Source organism: Amblyraja radiata, chromosome 14 (genome assembly GCF_010909765.2).
Source record: "Amblyraja radiata isolate CabotCenter1 chromosome 14, sAmbRad1.1.pri, whole genome shotgun sequence".
Lineage (NCBI taxonomy): Eukaryota > Metazoa > Chordata > Chondrichthyes > Rajiformes > Rajidae > Amblyraja > Amblyraja radiata.
In genome coordinates, this window is record NC_045969.1 from 55,191,643 (window position 1) to 55,212,205 (window position 20,563).

At 48.0% G+C, this 20,563-nt stretch overlaps 1 protein-coding gene across 1 annotated transcript; it reads right to left on the reverse strand.

Moving 5' to 3' along the window:
* Nucleotides 1-1,049: 1,049 nt before the first annotated feature.
* LOC116980253 (immunoglobulin superfamily member 11-like) lies at nt 1,050-16,343 on the reverse strand. The gene is made up of 6 exons (XM_033032305.1): nt 16,239-16,343; nt 15,811-15,910; nt 7,210-7,382; nt 3,258-3,471; nt 1,919-1,977; nt 1,050-1,208 (listed from the first exon to the last, which is right to left on the reverse strand). The coding sequence occupies exons 1-6, from the start codon at nt 16,305-16,307 to the stop codon at nt 1,050-1,052; spliced, it is 774 nt and encodes a 257-aa protein (XP_032888196.1). The 5' UTR covers nt 16,308-16,343.
* Nucleotides 16,344-20,563: the final 4,220 nt, after the last annotated feature.

The following is a 20,563-nucleotide window of genomic DNA, read 5'->3' on the forward strand; positions in this document are numbered from 1 at the left end:
TCTAGGTATGTGAATGTTTCTACCTCCTCTAGAGCAGTGCTGTGCATAAGGAAAGTATTGCTGGTTTTGGAGTGGATCCTCATCACCTCTGGAGCATCTCTAGAGAAAAGGAATGGGTGACGTTTCAGGTCAAGACCCTTCTTCAGACTGGTTAGGGATAAGGGAAACGAGAGATATAGACGATGATGTAGAGATAAAGAACAATGAATGAAAGATATGCTAAAGAGACAGGCCATTGGTAGCTGTTTGTTGGGTGAAAATGAGAAGCTGGTGCGACTTGGTTGGGGGAGGGATGGAGAGAGGGAATGCCGGGGCTACCTGAAGTGAGAGAAATCAATATTCATACCACTGGGCTGTAAGCTGCCCAAGTGAAATATGAGATGCGGTTCCTCAAATTTGCATTTAGCCTCACTCTAACAATGGAGGAGACCGAGGACAGAAAGGTCTGTGTGGGAATGAGAAGGAGAATTAAAGTGTCCAGCAACCGGGAGATCAGGTTGGTTCAGGCGGGCTGAGCGAAGGTGTTCAGCAAAACGATCGCCCAGTCTGCGTTTGGTCTCGCCGATGTACAAGAGTCCACATCTTGAACAACGGATACAGTAGATGAGGTTGGAGGAGGTGCAAGTGAACCTCTGCCTAACCTGAAAGGACTGTCGAGGTCCCTGGACAGAGTCAAGGGAGGAGGTACAGTGACAGGTGTTGCATCTTCTGCGGTTGCAGGGGAAGGCACCTGGGGAGGGGGTGGTTTGGATGGGATGTGTTAACCAGGGAATTGTGGAGGGAACGGTCTCTGCTGAAGGCGGAAAGGGCTGGAGATGGGAAAATGCGGCTAGTTGGAGGTGGCGGAAATTTTGGAGGATTATGTGTTGTATGCGACGGCTGATGGGGTGAACGTAAGGACTAGGGGGACTCTTGTCTCTGTTGCGACTAGGGGGAGGGGGAGCAAGGGCAGAGCTGTGGGGTAACGAGGAGACAAGATTGAGGGTCATATGTATGATGGGAGGGGAACCCCCGTTTCTTAAAGAATGAGGACATCACGGATATCTTCGTCACTTCTTAGCCCACTCTCCGTACTTGTCCAAGTCCTTCTGCAGACTCCCTGCTTCCTCTACACCGCCTGCCCCTACACCTATCTTTGTATTATCTGCATTCTTGTCCATAAAGCCATCATCCAAATCATTGATGTACAACGTGAAGGTTTCAATTGCCTGTCTCGAGCGGCAAGTTCATGCCAATCTTACTAATTCCAGTATAGGGTCATGCATCAGGATGGGACATTTCCTGTGGAACCATATGTACCTTTGTACCTTTAATGTAGTAAATATCTAAATTGCATTTCAGAAGCCTGTAATGGTTGCACTTGGGACTTTGGGGGGGGGGGGGGGGGGGGGTTTGCGGGAATGTTGGGGTTATTTTTAATGTATTTAACTTTCTATTGTTTATTGTATTTTCCATGAGCAGTGTGTTCGCAGGCCTGTTATGCTGCTGCAAGGAAGAACTTCATTGTCCTGTTTTCGGTACAGATGACAATTAAAACACTCTTGACTCTTATGAAACCAAGTTTGGTGTTATTAGAAGGGAAGAACAAAATGACGGGCCTGCAATGAACTGCAGCTGCTGGTATCCTGAATAAAAGGTACAGTGGTGGAGGAACTCAGCGGGTCAGGCAGCATCTGCAGAGGGAATGGACAGGCATCGTTTCGGGTCAGGACCCTTCTTCGCTCTGCACAAACCTCTTATGACGGTACATAACAACAACCTCAAACTACATTTTAATATTCACGGCAAAATCTGCGACTCAAAGTTTGTGGTGTTACTGTCAAGTAAGATAGAGTCTTACTGGAGACATTTCCAATGTTTGTTGTTCAGTCACACACAAGGTCACAGCAGCATTTCTAATATAGAAAAGCTGTCCAACCTTAATGATTCTCATTGTGAAGAACTTATTACAAGGCAAAACATCCTGGCTGATGTCACCTTCAAGAAATACGTCAAGGATTTTGAGTAACGAACGGCAAGCTATGTTTTCGAATATAACCTTGATATCTATATTACTAAAACTCTGATCATGAACGCTTTTGGCCCACTGTGCTGCGATTTCCAACAGAACGCCGCCACCTATGGCCATTTTTGGCCACCTCGCTCAGAGCCCCCCTCCGCTTTACGGGTCCGGAGGATTTTTCCCATCGATGACAAATCAGAGAGATATTAATGTTTTTTTAAAATTCACCATTCTCTCTGCTGCCCCTGCTGGAGGGAGGGGGAGGGACTATAAAACCAGGAAGTGGTGTGCCTCACTCAGTCTCTGCAAGATGGATGAAACCAAGGGTCACGTCTCTCTGAGCTCTGAATAGCACTGAACAAATGTCTACACAACTGTGAGTCCCCTTAATGTGGGTTGAAAATGAAAATATGGTTTGTTTGAAGTAAAAAGGCACTGCCTGCAAATGGTTGTTTGGGTGCTTTGGCTTGAAGTCGAAAGGCACTACTTACTGCAAATGGTGGCTTGGGTGCTTTGGCTTGAAGTTGAAAGGCACTTCTTACTGCAAATGGTGGGTTTGGAGCTTTGGCTTGAAGTTGAAAGGCACTACTGACTGAAAATGGTGGCATGAAGTTGAAAGGCACTACTTACTGCAAATGGTGGCTTGGGTGCTTTGGCTTGAAGTTCAATGGCACTGCTTACTGCAAATGGTGGCTTGGGTGCTATGGCTTGAAGTTGAAAGGCACTACTTACTACAAATGGTGGCTTGGGTGCTTTGGCTTTAAGTTGATAGGCACTACCTACACCAAATGGTGGCTTGGGTGCTTTGGCTTGAATTTGAAAGGCACTACTTACTGCAAACGGTGCCGTGGATGCATTGGCTTGAAGTTGAAAGGCACTACTTACTGCAAATGGTGGCACTTGAATTTGGTGGTCTTGCACCCTGCTTGAAAAGGAATTTCAAGGAATAGTCATGAGTCAACTGCCAGCCCACCAGCCATGAGTGAGCTGCCAGCAGATCAGGCTTGAGGGACTGAGATGCCACCCCAAGAACCCATACCAGCACTCAGGAAAGCCCCCCCACTGGCCACCAATATTGGAATTGGTGGAGAGGTGGAATATTGCGTTGGGGGACCCACCCTCCCGTGTGAACACTTAGTCTAGTATCATTTAAAAACGCATTCAAAGACCTGGACATTTTACATGAAAGCTAGTAATGACACATTACTACTAAACAAGCTGAAATCTGCATAGAAATATTTTCCGAAGCCCTTACCCAATACAGTCACATCCACTGTTTCTTTCCGCGTACCAACCAAATCATAAGGTGTTGTGACTTCTACCACGTAGGTTCCAGTGTCAGTTATCTGCGCATTCTGGATCGCTATTGAACAATCTTCCCCGTTGGCATCTCCTGTAAAATTTACTCTGCCCTTGTACTTTTTTCCAACGCTGTATAATCCGTCGTAGAAGTACTGGATTACATCGATCTTAAAAGAACAGTAGAACTTAGTATTGGACAAAGCAGACACAAAGAACTACAGATGCTGGTTTACAAAAAAAGACACAAAGTACTGGAGTAACTCAGTGGGTCAGGCAGTATCTGTGGAGAACGTGAATAGGTGACGTTTCGAGTCGAGACCCTTCGGCATATCCTGTCCATCATGACCAAGTTGTCCCTACTTAACCTCTTTTGCCTGCATTTGCAGCTTCCATAAGCAGCTCAGTCCAGATAAGGACTACACTGTGAGTGAAAAGGTTACCCCTCTTAAATCTCTCACCTTAACCCTGTGCCCTCTAGATTTAGAATCCTCTACCCTGGGACAAAGATAGTGAGCGTTCACTCTCTCCATGCCCATCGTGATCTTGTAGACCTCAATAAGGTGGAAGTGGATCCTGAGGCTTAACTGCCACCCAAGAGGTGCTCGACCGATGGGATACCTGGGTCAGAGTTTCTTGGTTCCCAGGGTGGAGGTGGTGAGAACAGCCGCTGGATGTGAGGGCGGACATTGGACACACTCCTGCCCATCTTTATTGACAGTTCTGAGATACATAGAAACATAGAAAATAGGTGCAGGAGTAGGCCATTCGGCCCTTCGAGCCAGCACCGCCATTCAATATGATCATGACTGATCATCCAACTCAGTACCCCATCCCTGCCTTCTCTCCATACTCCCTGATCCCTTTAGCCACAAGGGCCACATCTAACTCCCTATTAAATATAGCCAATGAACTGGCCTCAACTACCTTCTGTGGCAGAGAATTCACAGATTCATCACTCTCTGTGTAAAAAATGACTTTCTCATCTCGGTCCTAAAAGACTTCCCCCTTATCCATAAACTGTGACCCCCTTGTTCTGGACTTCCCCAACATTGGGAACAATCTTCCTGCATCTAGCCTGTCCAACCCCTTAAGAATGTTGTACGTTTCTATAAGATCCCCTCTCAGTCTTCTAAATTCTAGCGTCGCAGCGGCCTCTGCAGTCCGTCTGTCTTTTTATTATTTTTTGTCTCGTTTGAATGTAGTTTTTTTTTTTTTAACTGGGTATGTGTGTGGGGTATGTGTGTGGGGGGCGGGGGGTGGTGAAACTTTTTAAATCTTTTCCCTGTAAGGAGAACCCAACCTTTTCTCTGTCGGGTCTCCGTTGTCGTTGGGGCCTAGCACCGTGGAGCGGCCTCCAGCAGGAACGACCTGGGGCTCCAGTCACGGAGCCTGCGGACCTACTCACCATCGTGGAGCTGGCCGAGTTCGGAGCGGGAGGAGCGGTGGTGGCGCACGGCTGCGACCCGACCCCGGGGATTCGGAGGCTTACCGCAGGTCTGGTAGACAGTAACACCGGGAGCCCGCGGGTCCCTGCTGGGAGACCGCTTTTCGGGGCTTCCGCAAGGGCGACTTAACCCGCCCGAGTTGCGGGGTTGAAGATTATCTGGAGCGGGGCCTTACATCATCGCCCGGCGCGGCTTTAATGACCACGGGACACTTACCATCACCCGCCGGGGGCTTTGACTGACATCGGGAGGGGAATGGGGAGAACAGGGGAAAGATAAGTCTTTGCCTTCCATCACAGCGAGGAGGAGATGCGCTGTGATGGATGTTTGTGTAAATTGTGTTGTGTCTTGGTTCTTTTCCTTGTGTGTATGACTGCAGAAACCAAATTTCGTTTGAACCTCAATGAGGTTCAAATGACAACAAATAAATTGTATTGTATTGTACAAGCCGAGTCTATCCGGTCTTTCTTCATATGAAAGTCCTGCCATCCCAGGAATCAGTCTGGTGAACCTTCTCTGTACTCCCTCTATGGCAAGAATGACTTCCCTCAGATTAGGAGACCAAAACTGTACGAAATACTGCAGGTGTGGTCTCACCAAGACCCTGTACAACTGCAGTAGAACCTCCCTGCTCTTATACTCAAATCCTTTTGCTATGAATGCCAACATACCATTTGCTTTCTTCACTGCCTGCTGCACCTGCATGCCTACTTTCAATGACTGGGGTACCATGACACCCAGGTCTAGTTGCATCTCCCCCTTTTCCTAATCGGCCACCATTCAGATAAAAGTCTACTTTCCTGTTTTTGCCACCAAAGTGGATAACCTCACATTTATCCACATTATACTGCACCTGCCATGCATTTGCCCACTCACCCAACCTATCCAAGTCACCTTGCAGCCTCCTAGCATCCTCCTCACAGCTAACACTACCCCCCCAGCTTTGTGTCATCCGCAACCTTGGAGATGTTGCATTCAATTCCCTCATCCAGATCATTAATAAAAAAAGTAAATAGCTGGGGTCCCAGCACTGAGCCTTGCGGTACCCCACTAGTCACTGCCTGCCATTCTGAAAAGGACCCGTTTACTCCTACTCTTTGCTTCCTGTCTGCCAGCCAGTTCTCTATCCACATCAATACTGAACCCCCAATACCGTGTGCTTTAAGTTTGTATACTAATCTCTTATGTGGGACCTTGTCGAAAGCCTTCTGAAAGTCCAGATATAACACATCCACTGGTTCTCCCTTACCCACTCTGCTAGTTACAAAACACTGAACCTTTCCAGCATAAACAGACTGCACCCATACAAAAATAAATTCAACTTGAAAATCCTTTATGACTAAAAGCAATGGATATGTGTTTAGTTTTGAGACACAGCATGGAAACAGGACCATCAGCCCACCGAGTCCACGCCGACCATCGATCGGTCACCTGTTCACACCAGTTCTATAATATCTCCCTTTCCCCATCCACTCTCTACACACTGGGGGCAATTTACAGAGCACCAATTAACCTACAAACCCGCACGTCTTTGGGGTGTGGGAGGAAACCGGAGCATCCGGAGGAAACCCACACGGTCACAGGGAGAACGTGTAAACTCCACTGTCCCGCCAAAGATATTTAAGAAATAAGGCACAAGCAAGGTGCTGTAGACTATTCAATTCAATTACTAGATCTAAACATCTATCCATTTCTTAAGAATAGATTAACATTTTTAAATAGTCTAAGTGTCCAAATAACAGTCACACAAGAATTCAGAATATAACATAATTTTTAAATCTCATTGTCTTGGGTTTATAGGCCAAATGGAAGGAATTTAATGTTTAATACCTGTAAATTAATGGCCATTTAAATCAGCTTGTGAGTGGGGTTTTCTGGAACGCGACCATTTGGAACGTTGAGGCTGCGGTGTTTTAATTCCCCCATATCGGCAGCAAATACACTGCCGGTTCTTCGGGGAAAAAAATCACCGTTTCGCAACTTAAAATGTGAATTAAATGCATCTTAAGAAACACTTTTATACATAAAAATAAACTACTTTCTTTTACCTGTCCCCTACATAAAATCCGGCCCCGTTGTCGGCGTTGACGGCTTCAGAAGCTGATTTTAAAATCACTCCAGCGATTAACTTGTCGGGCGATTTTTTAAAAAAAACACACAGAACGGCCGTCAGAACGATTCTTCAGCAAAATTTTGCACTCCAACAAAATATAATCCAGAAACAGGTCGGAAAAAAAAAAACGCGTTTTAACCCCGCCCCCCCCCTCAAACGCGGCAAAATCGCGCACACGGCCAGTGGCAGAATTGCAACGCCGCTGAAGGTAAGTATTGTAACATACCTACTCACTGAGTGACGGAACTTGTGAATTGACTGGCCATCTCGAGTGTATGGACATCACCATTAATAGTACTTGTAAGCATGTCATTTCAAGAAGTACTACCGCAGAGACAAAGGCTTACCGTTGGTTCCATTTCACTCGGTACTTCTTCGACTAGAATCCATTCAATGTTAAGATGGTTTTTAGTTGGTGCGGTGGTTTGATAGGTACATTGTAAATGTAAAGCATCTCCTCGAGCTATTTCCATGTGCGGGACCTTCACGTTGACCATCATTGCATTCAAGGATGTAAGTGCTTTAGATTTTAAAAAAGAGAATAAAAAATGTTAGCCAAATTATAGGCCCAACTGAATCTCAAAAACATCATTTACCATTCTCTCAAATCATCTGTGATCTACATACAGCTCCGACACCACAATCCTGATTAGAATTCTCATCCCACCAGCTTGCCTGACACACCAATACATTTGGTATAGTCAGCTCTCTCTGAGAACTATGACCCTGACAAGCGCAAGTGGACCGGGATGCCTTCTCCGGCAGTGTGAAAAAGAATGGTGGTAACTGGGAAGAGATTGAGAGCTGAAAAACCTATAAAGACATTGTGTGAAGTCTTTTAACTTAAAAAATAGGCCCAGCCCTCCACACCATCAAATGCAGCCACAACAGGCGCTGCCTCAAGAAGGCGTCATCTATCATGAAGGTAGTGTTGCCAACTGTCCCGTATTAGCCGGGACATCACATATATTGGTTTGTCCCATACGGGACCGCCCTTGTCCCGTATTTGACTACTACTCGGCTCCAGGGGAATGTCGGGTCGGAGCTCCTCATCTGCCACCGCCTCACCCATCCCGATGTAGTGCAGCCCATGGAGTGCAGCAGCAGCTCCTTGCCCGTGGCCCCGTCGTTCAGTATTCCGGCCTTTGGACCTTCGCTTACCGCCGACACCACCACCACCTCTCCTTCTCATGGCCTCCTTCATCATCGGTTCATGAGTTGGACGGGGCGCCGGACTTTGCGTGGCCTGGGCCAAAACTCCTCAACTGGGCTGGGCTTTGTGTGCAGTCCAGCACCCGGGCCAACTCATACACCCAGCCACGGCGAGTCAGTCAATGAATTGCTGTCGGGAATTTGTCCCATATTTTGACCTTTTGTCCCTTAGTTGGGAGTGAGAAAGTTGGCAACCCTACATGAAGGATCCCCACCATCCGGGCCGTACCCTCTTCTCATTGCTACCGTCGGGCAGGACGTACAAAAGCCTGAAGTCCCACACCTCCAGGTTCAGGAACAGCAACTTTCCTACATCAGACACAGGCAACTTTAATCCAACCTCCCTACAGAATACCACTGTACCACTTATTTGGATTGATTGAAAGATACAGCATGGAAACAGGCCCTTTGGCCCACCATCGATCACCCGTTCACACTAGTTCTATGTGATCGCACTTTCCTATCCACTTCCTCCACACTAAGGGCAATTTACAGAGGGCCAATTAACCTACAAACACGCACGTCTTTGGGATGTGGGAGGAAACCAGAGCACCCAGAGGAAACCCACGTGGTCACGGAGAGAGTGTGCAAACTCCACGTAGACAGCATGAGGTCAGGATCCAACCTGGGTCTCTGATGGTATGTGGCAGCATTTCCACCCACTGCATCACATATGCCTAAATGCTGCTGCAAGATTTTCACTGTCCCCTCGACTTAAGTCTATGCCCTCTAGTTATGGAATCCTCTACCCTGGGAAAAAGCTTGTGAGCATTCACTTTATCCGTCCTGCTCATGTTCTTGTGAACCTCCACAAGCTCAGCCCACAGTCTCCTACGTTCAAAAATAAAAGGTCCCGGCCTATCCAACCTTTCCCTACAACTGATTTCAGACCGATGGTCTCAATAAGGGTTCCAGCACAAAACATTGTCTGCCCATCCCTCCCACAAGTGCTGCCTGACCCGCTGAGTTCCTCCAGCACTTTGTGTTTTTCTAGACTGTGACAGTTAGTTGACTGCAAAAGTTTATTTTGATATCTGAAGATGTTTTGTCAGCAAACAGACTCTTTGCTGACATAAATGATTTGAACATCCTCTCCCTGTTTGTAAGGATTGAAAAAAATCCTCAGTACAGAATGGTGATAAGGTTTGGTTAATTTAAAGTTTTGAACATACTCGTAAATAAGATTGTACTTTAATAATCTCTAATGTAAACAGGAGCACAAGGAAATGCAGTTGTTGATTTACAAATAAAGACACAAAGTGCTGGAGTAACTCAGTGGGTCAGGCAGCATCACTGAAGAACATGGATAGGTGACATTTCAGGTCAGGACCATTCTTCAGGGCTGCTGTTCAAAGTTCAGTCTGAAGAAGGGTCCCGACCTGAAATGCCAGCTATCCATGTTCTCCAAAGATGCTGCCTGATGCACTGAGTTACTCCAGCACTTTGAATTTCTAATGTAGGTTACAGATAGCTGAGCTAGTTATCTTGGGTTGCGTGTAGCTTAAGGTTGGAGACACCTTCATAGAGTCGAACAGCACAGAAACAGACCCTTCAGCCCAACTCATCCATGCCGACCGAGGTCCCCATCCAAGCCAGTCCCATTTGTCTACATTTGGCCCATATCCCTCCAAGCCGATCCTATCCATGTATCTGTCCAAGTGTCTTTTAAATGCTGTTATAATCCCTGCCTCAACTACCTCCTCTGGCATCTTATTCCCTACACCCACCATCCTCTGAGTGAAAAAGTTGCCCCTCAGGTTCCTATTAAATCTTTCCCCTCATACCTAAACCCTGTGCCTTCTGGATTAAGAATCCTATACGCTGGGAAAAAGTCGGTGAGAAGTCATTTTATCTGTGCCCCTCATGATCTTGTCCACCGCACCAGCCTCCTACGCTTCAAACAAAATAGTCCCAGCCTATCAAACCTCTCCCTGTAACTCAAGCCCAGGTCAGCATTTGGTGGCCCCTTATTAGATATCAACTTTTATTGCTTTGTTTTCATGATATTAAATTTAGTTTTGTTTATTATTGTCACGTGTACCGAGGTACAGTGAAAAGCTTTTTTTGTTGCATGCTATCCAATCAGCAAATTGATTCATGATTACAATCAAGCCGTCCACAGTGTACAGATACAGGATAAAGGGAATAATGTTCAGTGCAAGGTAAAGTCCAGCAAAATCAGATTAAAGATAGTTTTAAGGTCTCCATTGAGGTAGATGGTTGGTTGGGACCGCTCTCTAGTTGGTGATAGGATAGTTAAGTTGCCTGCTAACAGCTGTGAAGAAACTGTCCCTAAATCTGGAGGTATGCGTATTCACACGTCAGTACCTCTTGCCCGAAGGTAGAGGGGAAAAGAGGGGGTGACTGGGGTGAGACTGATCCTTGATTATGCTGGTGGCCTTGCCGAGGCAGCGTGAGGTGAAGATGGAGTCGGTGGAAGGGCGGTTGGTTTGTGTGATGGTCTGGGCAGCGTCCACAACCCCCTACAGGTCTTCAATGGAGCTGTTCCCAAATTATGCTGTGAAGCATCCTGATAAAATACCACCTACACCGCATTTGTAGAAGTTGGTGAGAGTTGTTGGGGACTTGCCGAATTTCCTCAGCCTAGTAAGGAAGTCGAGGCTCTCTCGGCCATTGCTTCGATATGGCTGGTGCAGGACAAATGGCTGGTGATATTTACTCCTAGAAACATGATATTTTCATCCATCTCTACTATGGTGCCATCAATATATTCCGAGGTGTGAGTACCGCTTCGCTTCCTGAAGTTGATCACTATCAAGATACAAGATACATATATTTGTCACATGTACCAACTGGTACAGTGAAATGTGTGGTCGCCATACAGCCATACGAATAATAATAGTCTTTAACACAAACATCCCCACACAGTGGGATCAAAGTTTCCCACTGTGATGGAAGGCTCCAAAATCCAGTCATCCTCCTCTGTTGTCCTCCCGTGGTCGGGGGGCTCCCGAACCCCCCGCTGTCGCCGCTACGGGCAGCCCGATGTTCAGGCCCGCTCGACGGGGTGATGGAAGTCCGACGTTGGGACTGGAGGGCATCCTCAGCGGCTTGGACATCCAAATTGGCCACCTCCTACTGGAGTCCGCGGCTCCCGAAGTCCACAGGCCGCAATGGGCAGAGATTCAACGCAGGCGGCCCTCGGCAAAGGCCCTTAGGACTCCGCGGTGTTGAAGTCAGCGCCGCCCACGCTGGGAACTCTCCAAACCGCAGCTCCGATGTAGAAGCAGCAGGCCCAACACTCCGGAGCTTCGACGGCGATCCAGCTGAGCAATCGCCCGCTCCGCTATGTATCGGGCGCTGCGCTGCCGCTGCTGAAGCTCTGGTCCGTGTCCCCGGCAGGAAAGGCCGCTCCAATCCAGGTGGTAGGGCGAGGACGCGACTCGGAGAATAGTCGCATCCTCTCCTTCGTGTTGCTGACATTGAGAGAAAGGTTGTTGTCTCGGCACCAGTTTACGAGGTTCTCAATCACCTTCCCATACCCTGTTCACTATTTGACATAAGTCACCAAAATGTACGTTTTCCCCAAATGATTAGCTCAGCACACCGATATTCTGGGTGACAACGGAGGGCCAAACAACACAGACAGCTTAATGCATTGATTTAAAAGTTTCCATTCACAAAATGACTGATTGAGGCCAAAGGTACCAGAACCAGAAGCTGCCTCAAAGATCCTTAGTTTTCAGCATTTCTCCCTACGATCAAATGATAGGAAAACAAACTCCTTCAGAGAACATTAGTCGGGAGATTGGAAGTACATTCAAAAGCAGCAACTATTTCACTGGATAAATAATGCATATTTCTGGTCAGCAAAAACAAAAATAAAGTAGTGGTTAATGATTGAGGAAGTCACTCACCTACAGTCTGCTAAAGGGACTCGTGAATAACACTCAAAAAGGAACCATGTGGACCGTTTCAAAAAACAGATCTTTGGAGATTGGGAAAGGGAGAAAATCTGGACAGGCCGTACGATAGAGTGAACAAGGGCAGAACCAATTGATCTATCTCATTGGAGGAGAACATAGAACTGTACAGCAGCAGAATAGGCCATTCGGCCCACAATGTTTGCCAAACCGGATGACAAGACCAAGACTAATCTGCCTGCATGTGATCTATGCATGTCCATGCACCTATCCAAAAGTCTCTTAAACACCATCATCATATCTGCCTCCACCACCACCCCCATCAGTGCGTTCCAGGCCTCCACTACCCTCTGTGTAAAAAAACATGCCCTGCACATCTTTCAAATGTTGTCCCTCTCATCTTAAAGCTATTCCCCCTTATATTTGAGTTTTCCACCCTAGTTAGTTTAATTTATTGTCACGTGTACCGAGGGACAATGAAACATTTTTGTTGTGTGCTATCCAGTCAGCAGAAATACACAATTACTCTCGAGCCGTTCCCAATGTACGGATAAATGATAAGGGAGTCATAGAGTCATAAAGAGATACAGCACGGCCCAACGTACCCACACCGGCCAACATGTCCCAGCTAAACTAGTCCCACCTGCCTGCGTTTGGCCCATATCCCTCCAAACCTGTCCTATCCATGTACCAGTCTAACTGTTTCTTAAAAGATGGGATAGTCCCAGCCTGAACTACCTCCTCTGGCAGCTTGTTCCACCCACCCACCCTTTGTGTAAACAAGTTACCCCTCTGATTCCTATTAAATCTTTTCCCCTTCACCTTAAACCTATGTCCTCTGGTCCTCAATTCACCTACTCTGGGCAAGAGACTTTGTGCATCTACCCAATCTATTCCTCTCATGATTTTATACACCTCTCATAGATTTAAAAAAAAACGTTTAGTGCAAGATAAAGTCAGTAAAGCACAATCAAAGATAGTCTGAGGGTCACCAATGAGGTAGATAGCAGTTCAGGACTGCTCTATGGTTGTGGTAGGATGGTTCAACTGTCCCTGAATCTGGAGGTGTGCATTTTCACACATCTATACCTTTTGCCCGATGGGAGAGTGGGGAAGAAGGAATGGCCAGGGTGCAACTCATCCTTGAGAAAAAGTTGATGTCTGTCTACTCTATCTCTGCCTCTCATCATTTCATATGCTTCTCTCAGGTAAAGAAAGTTTTGTGGTGTGGTTTGATGGAGGAGGAGAGGACTGTTGCTGATTGAGATGGAGTTAGGGGGGGAAATTGTTTTTAGTCAAAGAGCTTTTATGATCCCTGATGTCGAAAATGGAATTGGCGATTTCAAACAGGATTGGATATGCATCTGTGGATGCATAACGTGCCGGGCAAGGGACAAAGAGCGAGAGAATGGGGCCACGCAGTTACTCTTGTGTACCCCAGCGTATACCTGTGTCAGAACAATGCTGGAAATAACTCTTTGCTGCCCTGTGTCATTTTGTGATTAACACATTCGATTTGCAAGTTTCATTTCACATTAATAATGTAGACAAAATGATGATGAACAAAGTTGTGTTTTGATCACAGGTTGGGAAGAAGGATTGTTTGTATCTTCCAACGGCCTGTTTATTGCACAATTGTGGCACAGGTTTCAGGCACGCCCAGTTTCTGGCACGACACACCTCACCTCTGCATGAAACAGCTCTGCAACAAGGAGAAGGAAGTGGCAATTACCCACAGCAGTGCTACTGTTGAAAGATGGGATAGTCCCAGCCTGAACTACCTCCTCTGGCAGCTTGTTCCAAGTCAGCTTTGGCCTGAGTTAGGTATAGGTTTATTATTGTCAACTGTACTGAGGTAGCATGAAAAAAAATGCTGCTTGCTATGATAATACTACACATAAATACAGTCAAGCCAAACTCCAGTGGTGGGGAGTTGGGTCTGTGTGATGGACTGGGCTACATCTAAAACTCTCTGCAATTTCTTGCAGTCTTGGGCAGAGCTGTTTCCAAACCAAGCTGTGATGCAACTCGACTGTGCTTTCTGTGTTGCATCTGTAGAAGTTTGTAAGAGCCACTGGAGACACGCCAAACTTCCTCAGTCTCTTGAGCAAGTAGAGGCGGTGATGTGCTTTCTTGCTACAGACCATTAATCAACGACCCACTCACAAGAAATGAAGAGTCTTTTAACATTTTAAAAAGAAAGTTCTTCTAAAGCAAAACACAACGTGCTGGAGGAACTCAGCAGGTCAGGTAGTATCTATGGAGGGAATGGACCAGTGACGTTTAGTGTTGGGCCCCTTCTTCAGACTGATGGAGTAAGGGGGGTAAGAAAGGTGGGGGGAGGGAAGGGGGCAGGACAAAGCCTGGCAAGTGATAGGTGGATACAGATGAGGGGGTGATCGGCTGGTGGGTGGGGTAAGTGACTAAGGAACCAAAAGAATGTCAAATAAGGAGAGAGGAGGAGGAGTGGAGCTGGAAGGAGGGATATGGGTGGGAGGGAGAGGGGATGAGAGGGGGGTGGGTGAAGGGAGATGTGGTCGTTGGGGGTGAGAGTTGAATGTAAGGATGAGGGGAAATGGCTCTACCCGAAATGTCACCCATTCCTTCTCTCCAGAGATGCTGCCTGTCCCGCTGAGTTACTCCAGCATTTTGTCCACCTGGAGTGATTTGAAATGTACATGTAATGGGAATATCGATAAACAAAGCGGGCGGTGCGGGCAGGCAGGCCCGGTGCGGTTGGGCTCAGACTGAGCTGCTGGAGACGTGACAGGGAGCGGGCAGCCGGGTGTTGGGGGTTAAACACTGACATTACTAAACCCCATCACCACACAACCCGCCGTTAAACGCAGGCCAACTCCAACCCCGAAACCGGACGGTCAGACAGTCACACACAAAACGCTGGAGTAACCCAGCGGGACAGGCAGCATCTCTCGAGAGAAGAAATAGGGGAACCGGCCCTTCGGCCCAACCGTCCATGCCGACCGAGATACGCCATCTAAAATAATCCCAGTTCATGGAGATCCTGAATAAAACACAAAGTGCTGGAGTAACCCAGCGGGACAGGCAGCATCTGTGGAGAACATGGATAGATGATGTTCTTGGTCGGGACCATTCTTCACACTGGTCTCCAACATTCCTCCAGTCTGTGTCTTTTTTGTGCACTTTGTGTCTTTTCCCCCCTAAACCAACATCGGCAGTTCCCTCCGTCTCCTCGCGGAAACCCAACCCAGTTTCCAAGCCCCAAATGTGGCCGCACAAATTCCCGCACAGTTGCCAACACGACCCAAGTTCAGAACAAGATCCAACCAGGTGCACCTTTTCAGTCGGGAGGAGATTTAATGGAGACCTGAGCGGTAATTGCTTTACACAAAGGGCGGTGGATATAATGTTGGAGCTGCCGGAGAAGGCAGTTGAGGCAGACACAGTCGCGACGTTTAAGAAACATTTGGACATGGATAGGACAGGGTTTGGGGGATACGGGCCAAACGCAGGCGGTGGTGTAACTGGGACATGTTGCTCGGTGCGGGCCAGTTGGACCAGTTTCCACAATCTATGACTCAATGATTCCAGGTATTTTGAAGATGAGATTCATAATGATAGATGAACTAGGCCCAACTGTACAAGTTACCAACTCTCCCAGTCTCGGCTGTGCTTACACCGTGCACAACTCTCGGAGTTTTGGAGACTTTCACCATTTGAAAGTTAATGTCCGGGCGACCAGGTAAAGGTGCTACAGGTTGCAATGTCCCGGCAGCTCGGTGTGAGCCCAGACCCTTGTGTGGGCTGAACGGGGGGAGTGGGTGTGAGCAGGGCGAGTGTGCAAGGTGTGCCCGGTCCAGATCCCACACTTACCGGCCAGCAGGTAGAGGAGCGCGGCGCCGCTCATTGCGCCGAGAGCAGCGGCCGCGGGAGCTTCGCCCCGACAGCGAGGGAGGGAGGACAGGTGAGCCGGGTCCAGGTGAGCCGGGGTCGGGCACAGGTGAGCCGGGTCCAGGTGAGTCGGGCGCAGGTGAGCCGTTTCCAGGTGAGCTGGGGTCGGGCACAGGTGAGCCGGGTCCAGGTGAGTCGGGCGCAGGTGAGCCGGGTCCAGGTGAGCTGGGGTCGGGCACAGGTAAGCAGAGCCGCGACTCTCCCCTCCACCCGGAAAACGGGGATTGTGTCGATCAGAGCACCTCCACCACCCTCCCCGCCGCGGTGATTGGGCTCAGACACACCCCGGTCCTGCCCCCTCTATCTCTACCTCTCCCCTCCTGTACTCTCCGTGCGGACAGGCAGAGGAAGCACAGGTGAGCCGGTTCCAGGTGAGCCGGGGTCCTCCCTCTCAGCGGCCGCTGGTGCCCCGGGGTCATTATAAAAACGGTCTTTATGAAAACCAATAAAGAATGTCTGAGGAAGAGCTCCGACCCGAAACGTCACCCGTTCCACCTCTCCAGGGATACTGCCTGTCCCGCTGCGTTACCCCAGTAAACCGGCAACTGCAGTACCTTCCTGCACAAGGACGTTTTCATTTGCTTAGATGAACGAGAAGAGATTGTGTTGTGTACAAGTTTCCTCCCCATCTCTCCCCTGTCCTTTACCCCCTATCTCTCTCCATCCCCCCCCTCCCCCCCCCGCATCTACCCCATCACAATATGCAATTTGTCCAACCGTCTGTTTAACAACCCTCTCCCCTCACCTGTATCTGCCAGGCTTTGTCCCACCCCACTTCTCTTCCAGCCTTCTCCCGCCCCCCCCACCCCCCATCGGTCTGATGAAGGGTGCTGACCCGAAACGTCACCTATCCATGTTCTCCAGAGATGCTGCCTGACCCACTGAGTTACTCCAGCACTTTCTGTGCTTTTTTTTGTTCAATGATACTTTATTGTCACAGGTACGTGGCATATAGCAACCTGATCTCCCGGTGGCTCAGCACTTCAACTCCCTCTCCCATTCCGAATCCGACCTTTCTGTCCTGGGCCTCCTCCATGGCCAGAGTGAGGACCACCGTTAATTGGAGGAGCAGCACCTCATATTTCGCTTGGGCAGTTTGCACCCCAGAGGTATGAACATTGACTTCGCTAATTTCAGTTAGTCCATACTTTCTCCTCCCCTTCTCAGCTCTCCCTCAGCCCACTGGCTCCACCTCTTCCTTTCTTCTTCCCGCCCCCACCCTCACATCATTCTGAAGAAGGGTCTCAACCCGAAACGTTGCCTATTTCCACTGCTCCATAGATGCTGCTGCACCCGCTGAGTTTCTCCAGCATTTTTGTCTACCTTCGATTTTCCAGCATCTGCAGTTCCTTCTTAAACAGGTACACTGAAACTCCTTGTTTTTGCATACAATGCACAAAGTATGCAAAGGGTGGCCACGTAATTGGCTCAGACAAAGTTACAAGAGATACGAGGAACTGCAGACGCTGGTTTACAAAAACGACACGCGCTGGAGTAACTCAGCGGGTCAGTCAGTATCTCCGGAGAACATTTCGGGTCAGGACCTTTCTGGAGATAATCAAGGCACCAGGTAAAATGAACTGTACATCAGAGCTGTACATCAGCTGTTAAAGCCTTCCACTTCTCACCTATCCATGTTCTTCACAGATGCTGCCTGACCCAATGAATTACTCCAGCACTTTGTGTTTTTTTCCCCCCTTATAATGTGTAAAATCTATAGTTAATATTATTTGTTGTGATAAACTGGAAGAGCTGGAAGCCGGTGTTACTGCTTGAATCATTGAAAGATACAGCATGGAAACAGGCTATTCAGCACACCAAGTCCATGCCGACCATTGATCACCCGTTCATACTAATTCTAAGGTAGACAAAAATGCTAGAGTACCACAGCATCTATGGAGCGGGCGGGGGGGGGTTAATGCGATCCGAGCGGAGGTGTTGGGCGAAGCGATCGCCAAGCCTACGCGTGGTCTCACCGATACAGAGCAGTTGACACCTAGAGCAGCAGATGCAATAGATGAGGTTGGAAGAGGTGCAGGTGAACCTCTGCCTCACCTGGAAAGACTGCTTAGGATCTTGAATGGAGTCAAGGGGGAAGGTAAAGCGACAAGTGTAGCATTTCCTGCGGTTGCAAGGGAAAGTACCGGGGAGGGCATGGTTTGGGTGGGAAGGGACGAATTGACCAGGGAGTTACGGAGGGAGCAGTCTCTGCGGAAAGCTGAAAGGGGAGGAGATGGGAAGACGTGGCCAGTGGTGGGATCCCATTGGAGGTGGTGAAAATGTCGGGGGGTTATCTGTTGTATGCGACGGTGGAAGGTGAGGATGACGGGGAATGGTTGATTCTGCGGTCGAGGAAGAAATGGAGGGCTTTAAGACCCTCCTGGTGGAGGTGTAGAGTGATTGGACATCCATGGTGAAGATGAGGGAGTGGGGGCCTAGAAAACGGAAGTCATGGAGGAGACGAAGTGCGTGTGATCTATTAATTCTGTTATCCCACTTTCTCATCCACTCCCTGCACACTAGGTGTAGGAAGGAACTGCAGATGCTGGTTTAAACCGAAGATAGACACAAAAAGCTGGAGTAACTCAGCGGGCCAGGCTACATCTCTGGAGAGAAGGAATGGGTGACGTTTTGGGTCGAGACCCTTCTTCATGTCTCCACCTGAAACGTCACCCATCCCTTCTCTCCAGACATGCTGCCTGTCCCACTGAGTTTCTCTACGTCCCTACACACTAGGGGCAATTGTCCCTCAAACCCGCATTTGGGATGTGGGAGGGAACTGGAGCACCCAGAGGAAACCCACACGGTCACATGGAGAACATGCAAACTCCACACAGACAACAGCCGAGGTCTGGATCAACCGGGTCTCTGGCGCTGTAAGGCAGCAGCTTTACCAACTGCTGTACAAACCATTCATTGCCTATCTCCCTGCCAGTAATGGGTAAAAACCTGTGATGCCTGTGACACATTTTCGATCCTAAGTTACTCTTCTATCGTTCAATCCTTCTTGGACAATTTCAGGTAAAATTTTGAACTAAGGAGAGATGAATGGGAGATAGACACAAAAAGCTGGAGTAACTCAGCGGGACAGGCAGCGTCTCTGGAGAGAAGGAATGGGTGACGTTTCGGGTCGAGACCCTTCTACAGATTAAGGACATGGGCAAATAAACAGTCACTGTTTAAAATCTCCAAACAATGCTTTGTGTGTAAAGGATGAAGATTCATGTGTTGTCTTTTCTCTGACTGGACAGCACCAAACAAAAGCTTCATTGTATCTCGATACACGTGACAATAATAAACTAAACTAAACTCAATTAAACATTTGTAGCGGCAAATTTCTGATATCCATTCGATTTCTTCAGTGGTTTGGATTTACAATTACAACTGGTACACACAAATGCTGGAGAAACTCAGCGGGTGCAGCAGCATCTATGGAGCGGAGGAAATAGGCAACGTTTCGGGCCGAAATCCTTCTTCAGACTGACAACTGTTGTTTTTCAGGAAGAACCAGCGAGAACATTATGCAGCTCTACTCTACTCCACATTTCCATGGCGTGCCTTTCTGCTGAAACTGTTGGTGGTTTTAAGGTAACCCATGGCAACTGATCTAGAAACGTACTACTTCCCATATGGTCTGGTACGTACAGGGAACTGGACTCCCATAATGGTGAGCACGATAATCTACCACAACAGCCGGGCTTGAGGTGATGGAAACACAGAACTTTTATTATATTGTTTACAGTGTACTATGTTTACATATACTGTTGTGCTTCTGCAAGAAAGAATATCATTGTTCTTTCTGGGACATCTATCTATATATTATCCTTTTTTCTATGTGTGTGTGTGTCCATCAGTGTGATTGAATTTTCGCCAAAACGGTACACGGTAGCGCTAATTTTTTTGCAGAATCTTTCTCCGCCTTTACCCGTCGTCGGTCTAATCAACTTTCCTTCAAATTTGAAGTTATATTTCACAAGTTAATGATATTTAAAGCTTTAAAAAATCCAACATTAACAAGATTTTTACTGTTAAAATCCTTCCTGCCAGCTGCCAACAAGCTTCGATAAAAAGTTGCAATACAGGAACACTCTGTGCTTCCACCAACCTTTCACGTGAATGGGATATCACAGTCCTCCACTCGACATTTGCAACAATGTTGCCATCATACAACACTTACTCCAGCTGCTGGCAGGACAGGACGGGGAGGGTGAATTGGTATTGCAATTTGGGAAGTGCAATTGCAAATTTTTTTAAAGACCAGTGCATGGGTTTGCTGGAATCTTACTTTCGGCAATGGGTTGAGTTGGGGAACCACGCCTCCCGTGGGGGCTACCGGCTAGTGGTGCAATATTGCGTTGGGGAACGGGTTGTGTTGCGGGACCAGGCCTCCCATATGACAGGGACCCAACGGGTCCCATTTGGTCTAGTATGAGTGACAATAAAACCCTCTTGACTCTTGAATGAAAGCTGATATGATGGACATTTTGTCCTGGTCGTGCTGCTGTCCCACAGCGGCAGGGACCCAGTTTCGATCCTGACCTCGGGTACTGTATGTGGGTTTCCTCTGGGTGCTCCGGTTTCCCAAAAACATGCGGGTTTGTCGGTTAATTGACCCTCTGTAAATTGCCCCAAGTATGTAGGGAGTGGATGTGAAAGTGGGATAACATAGAACTAG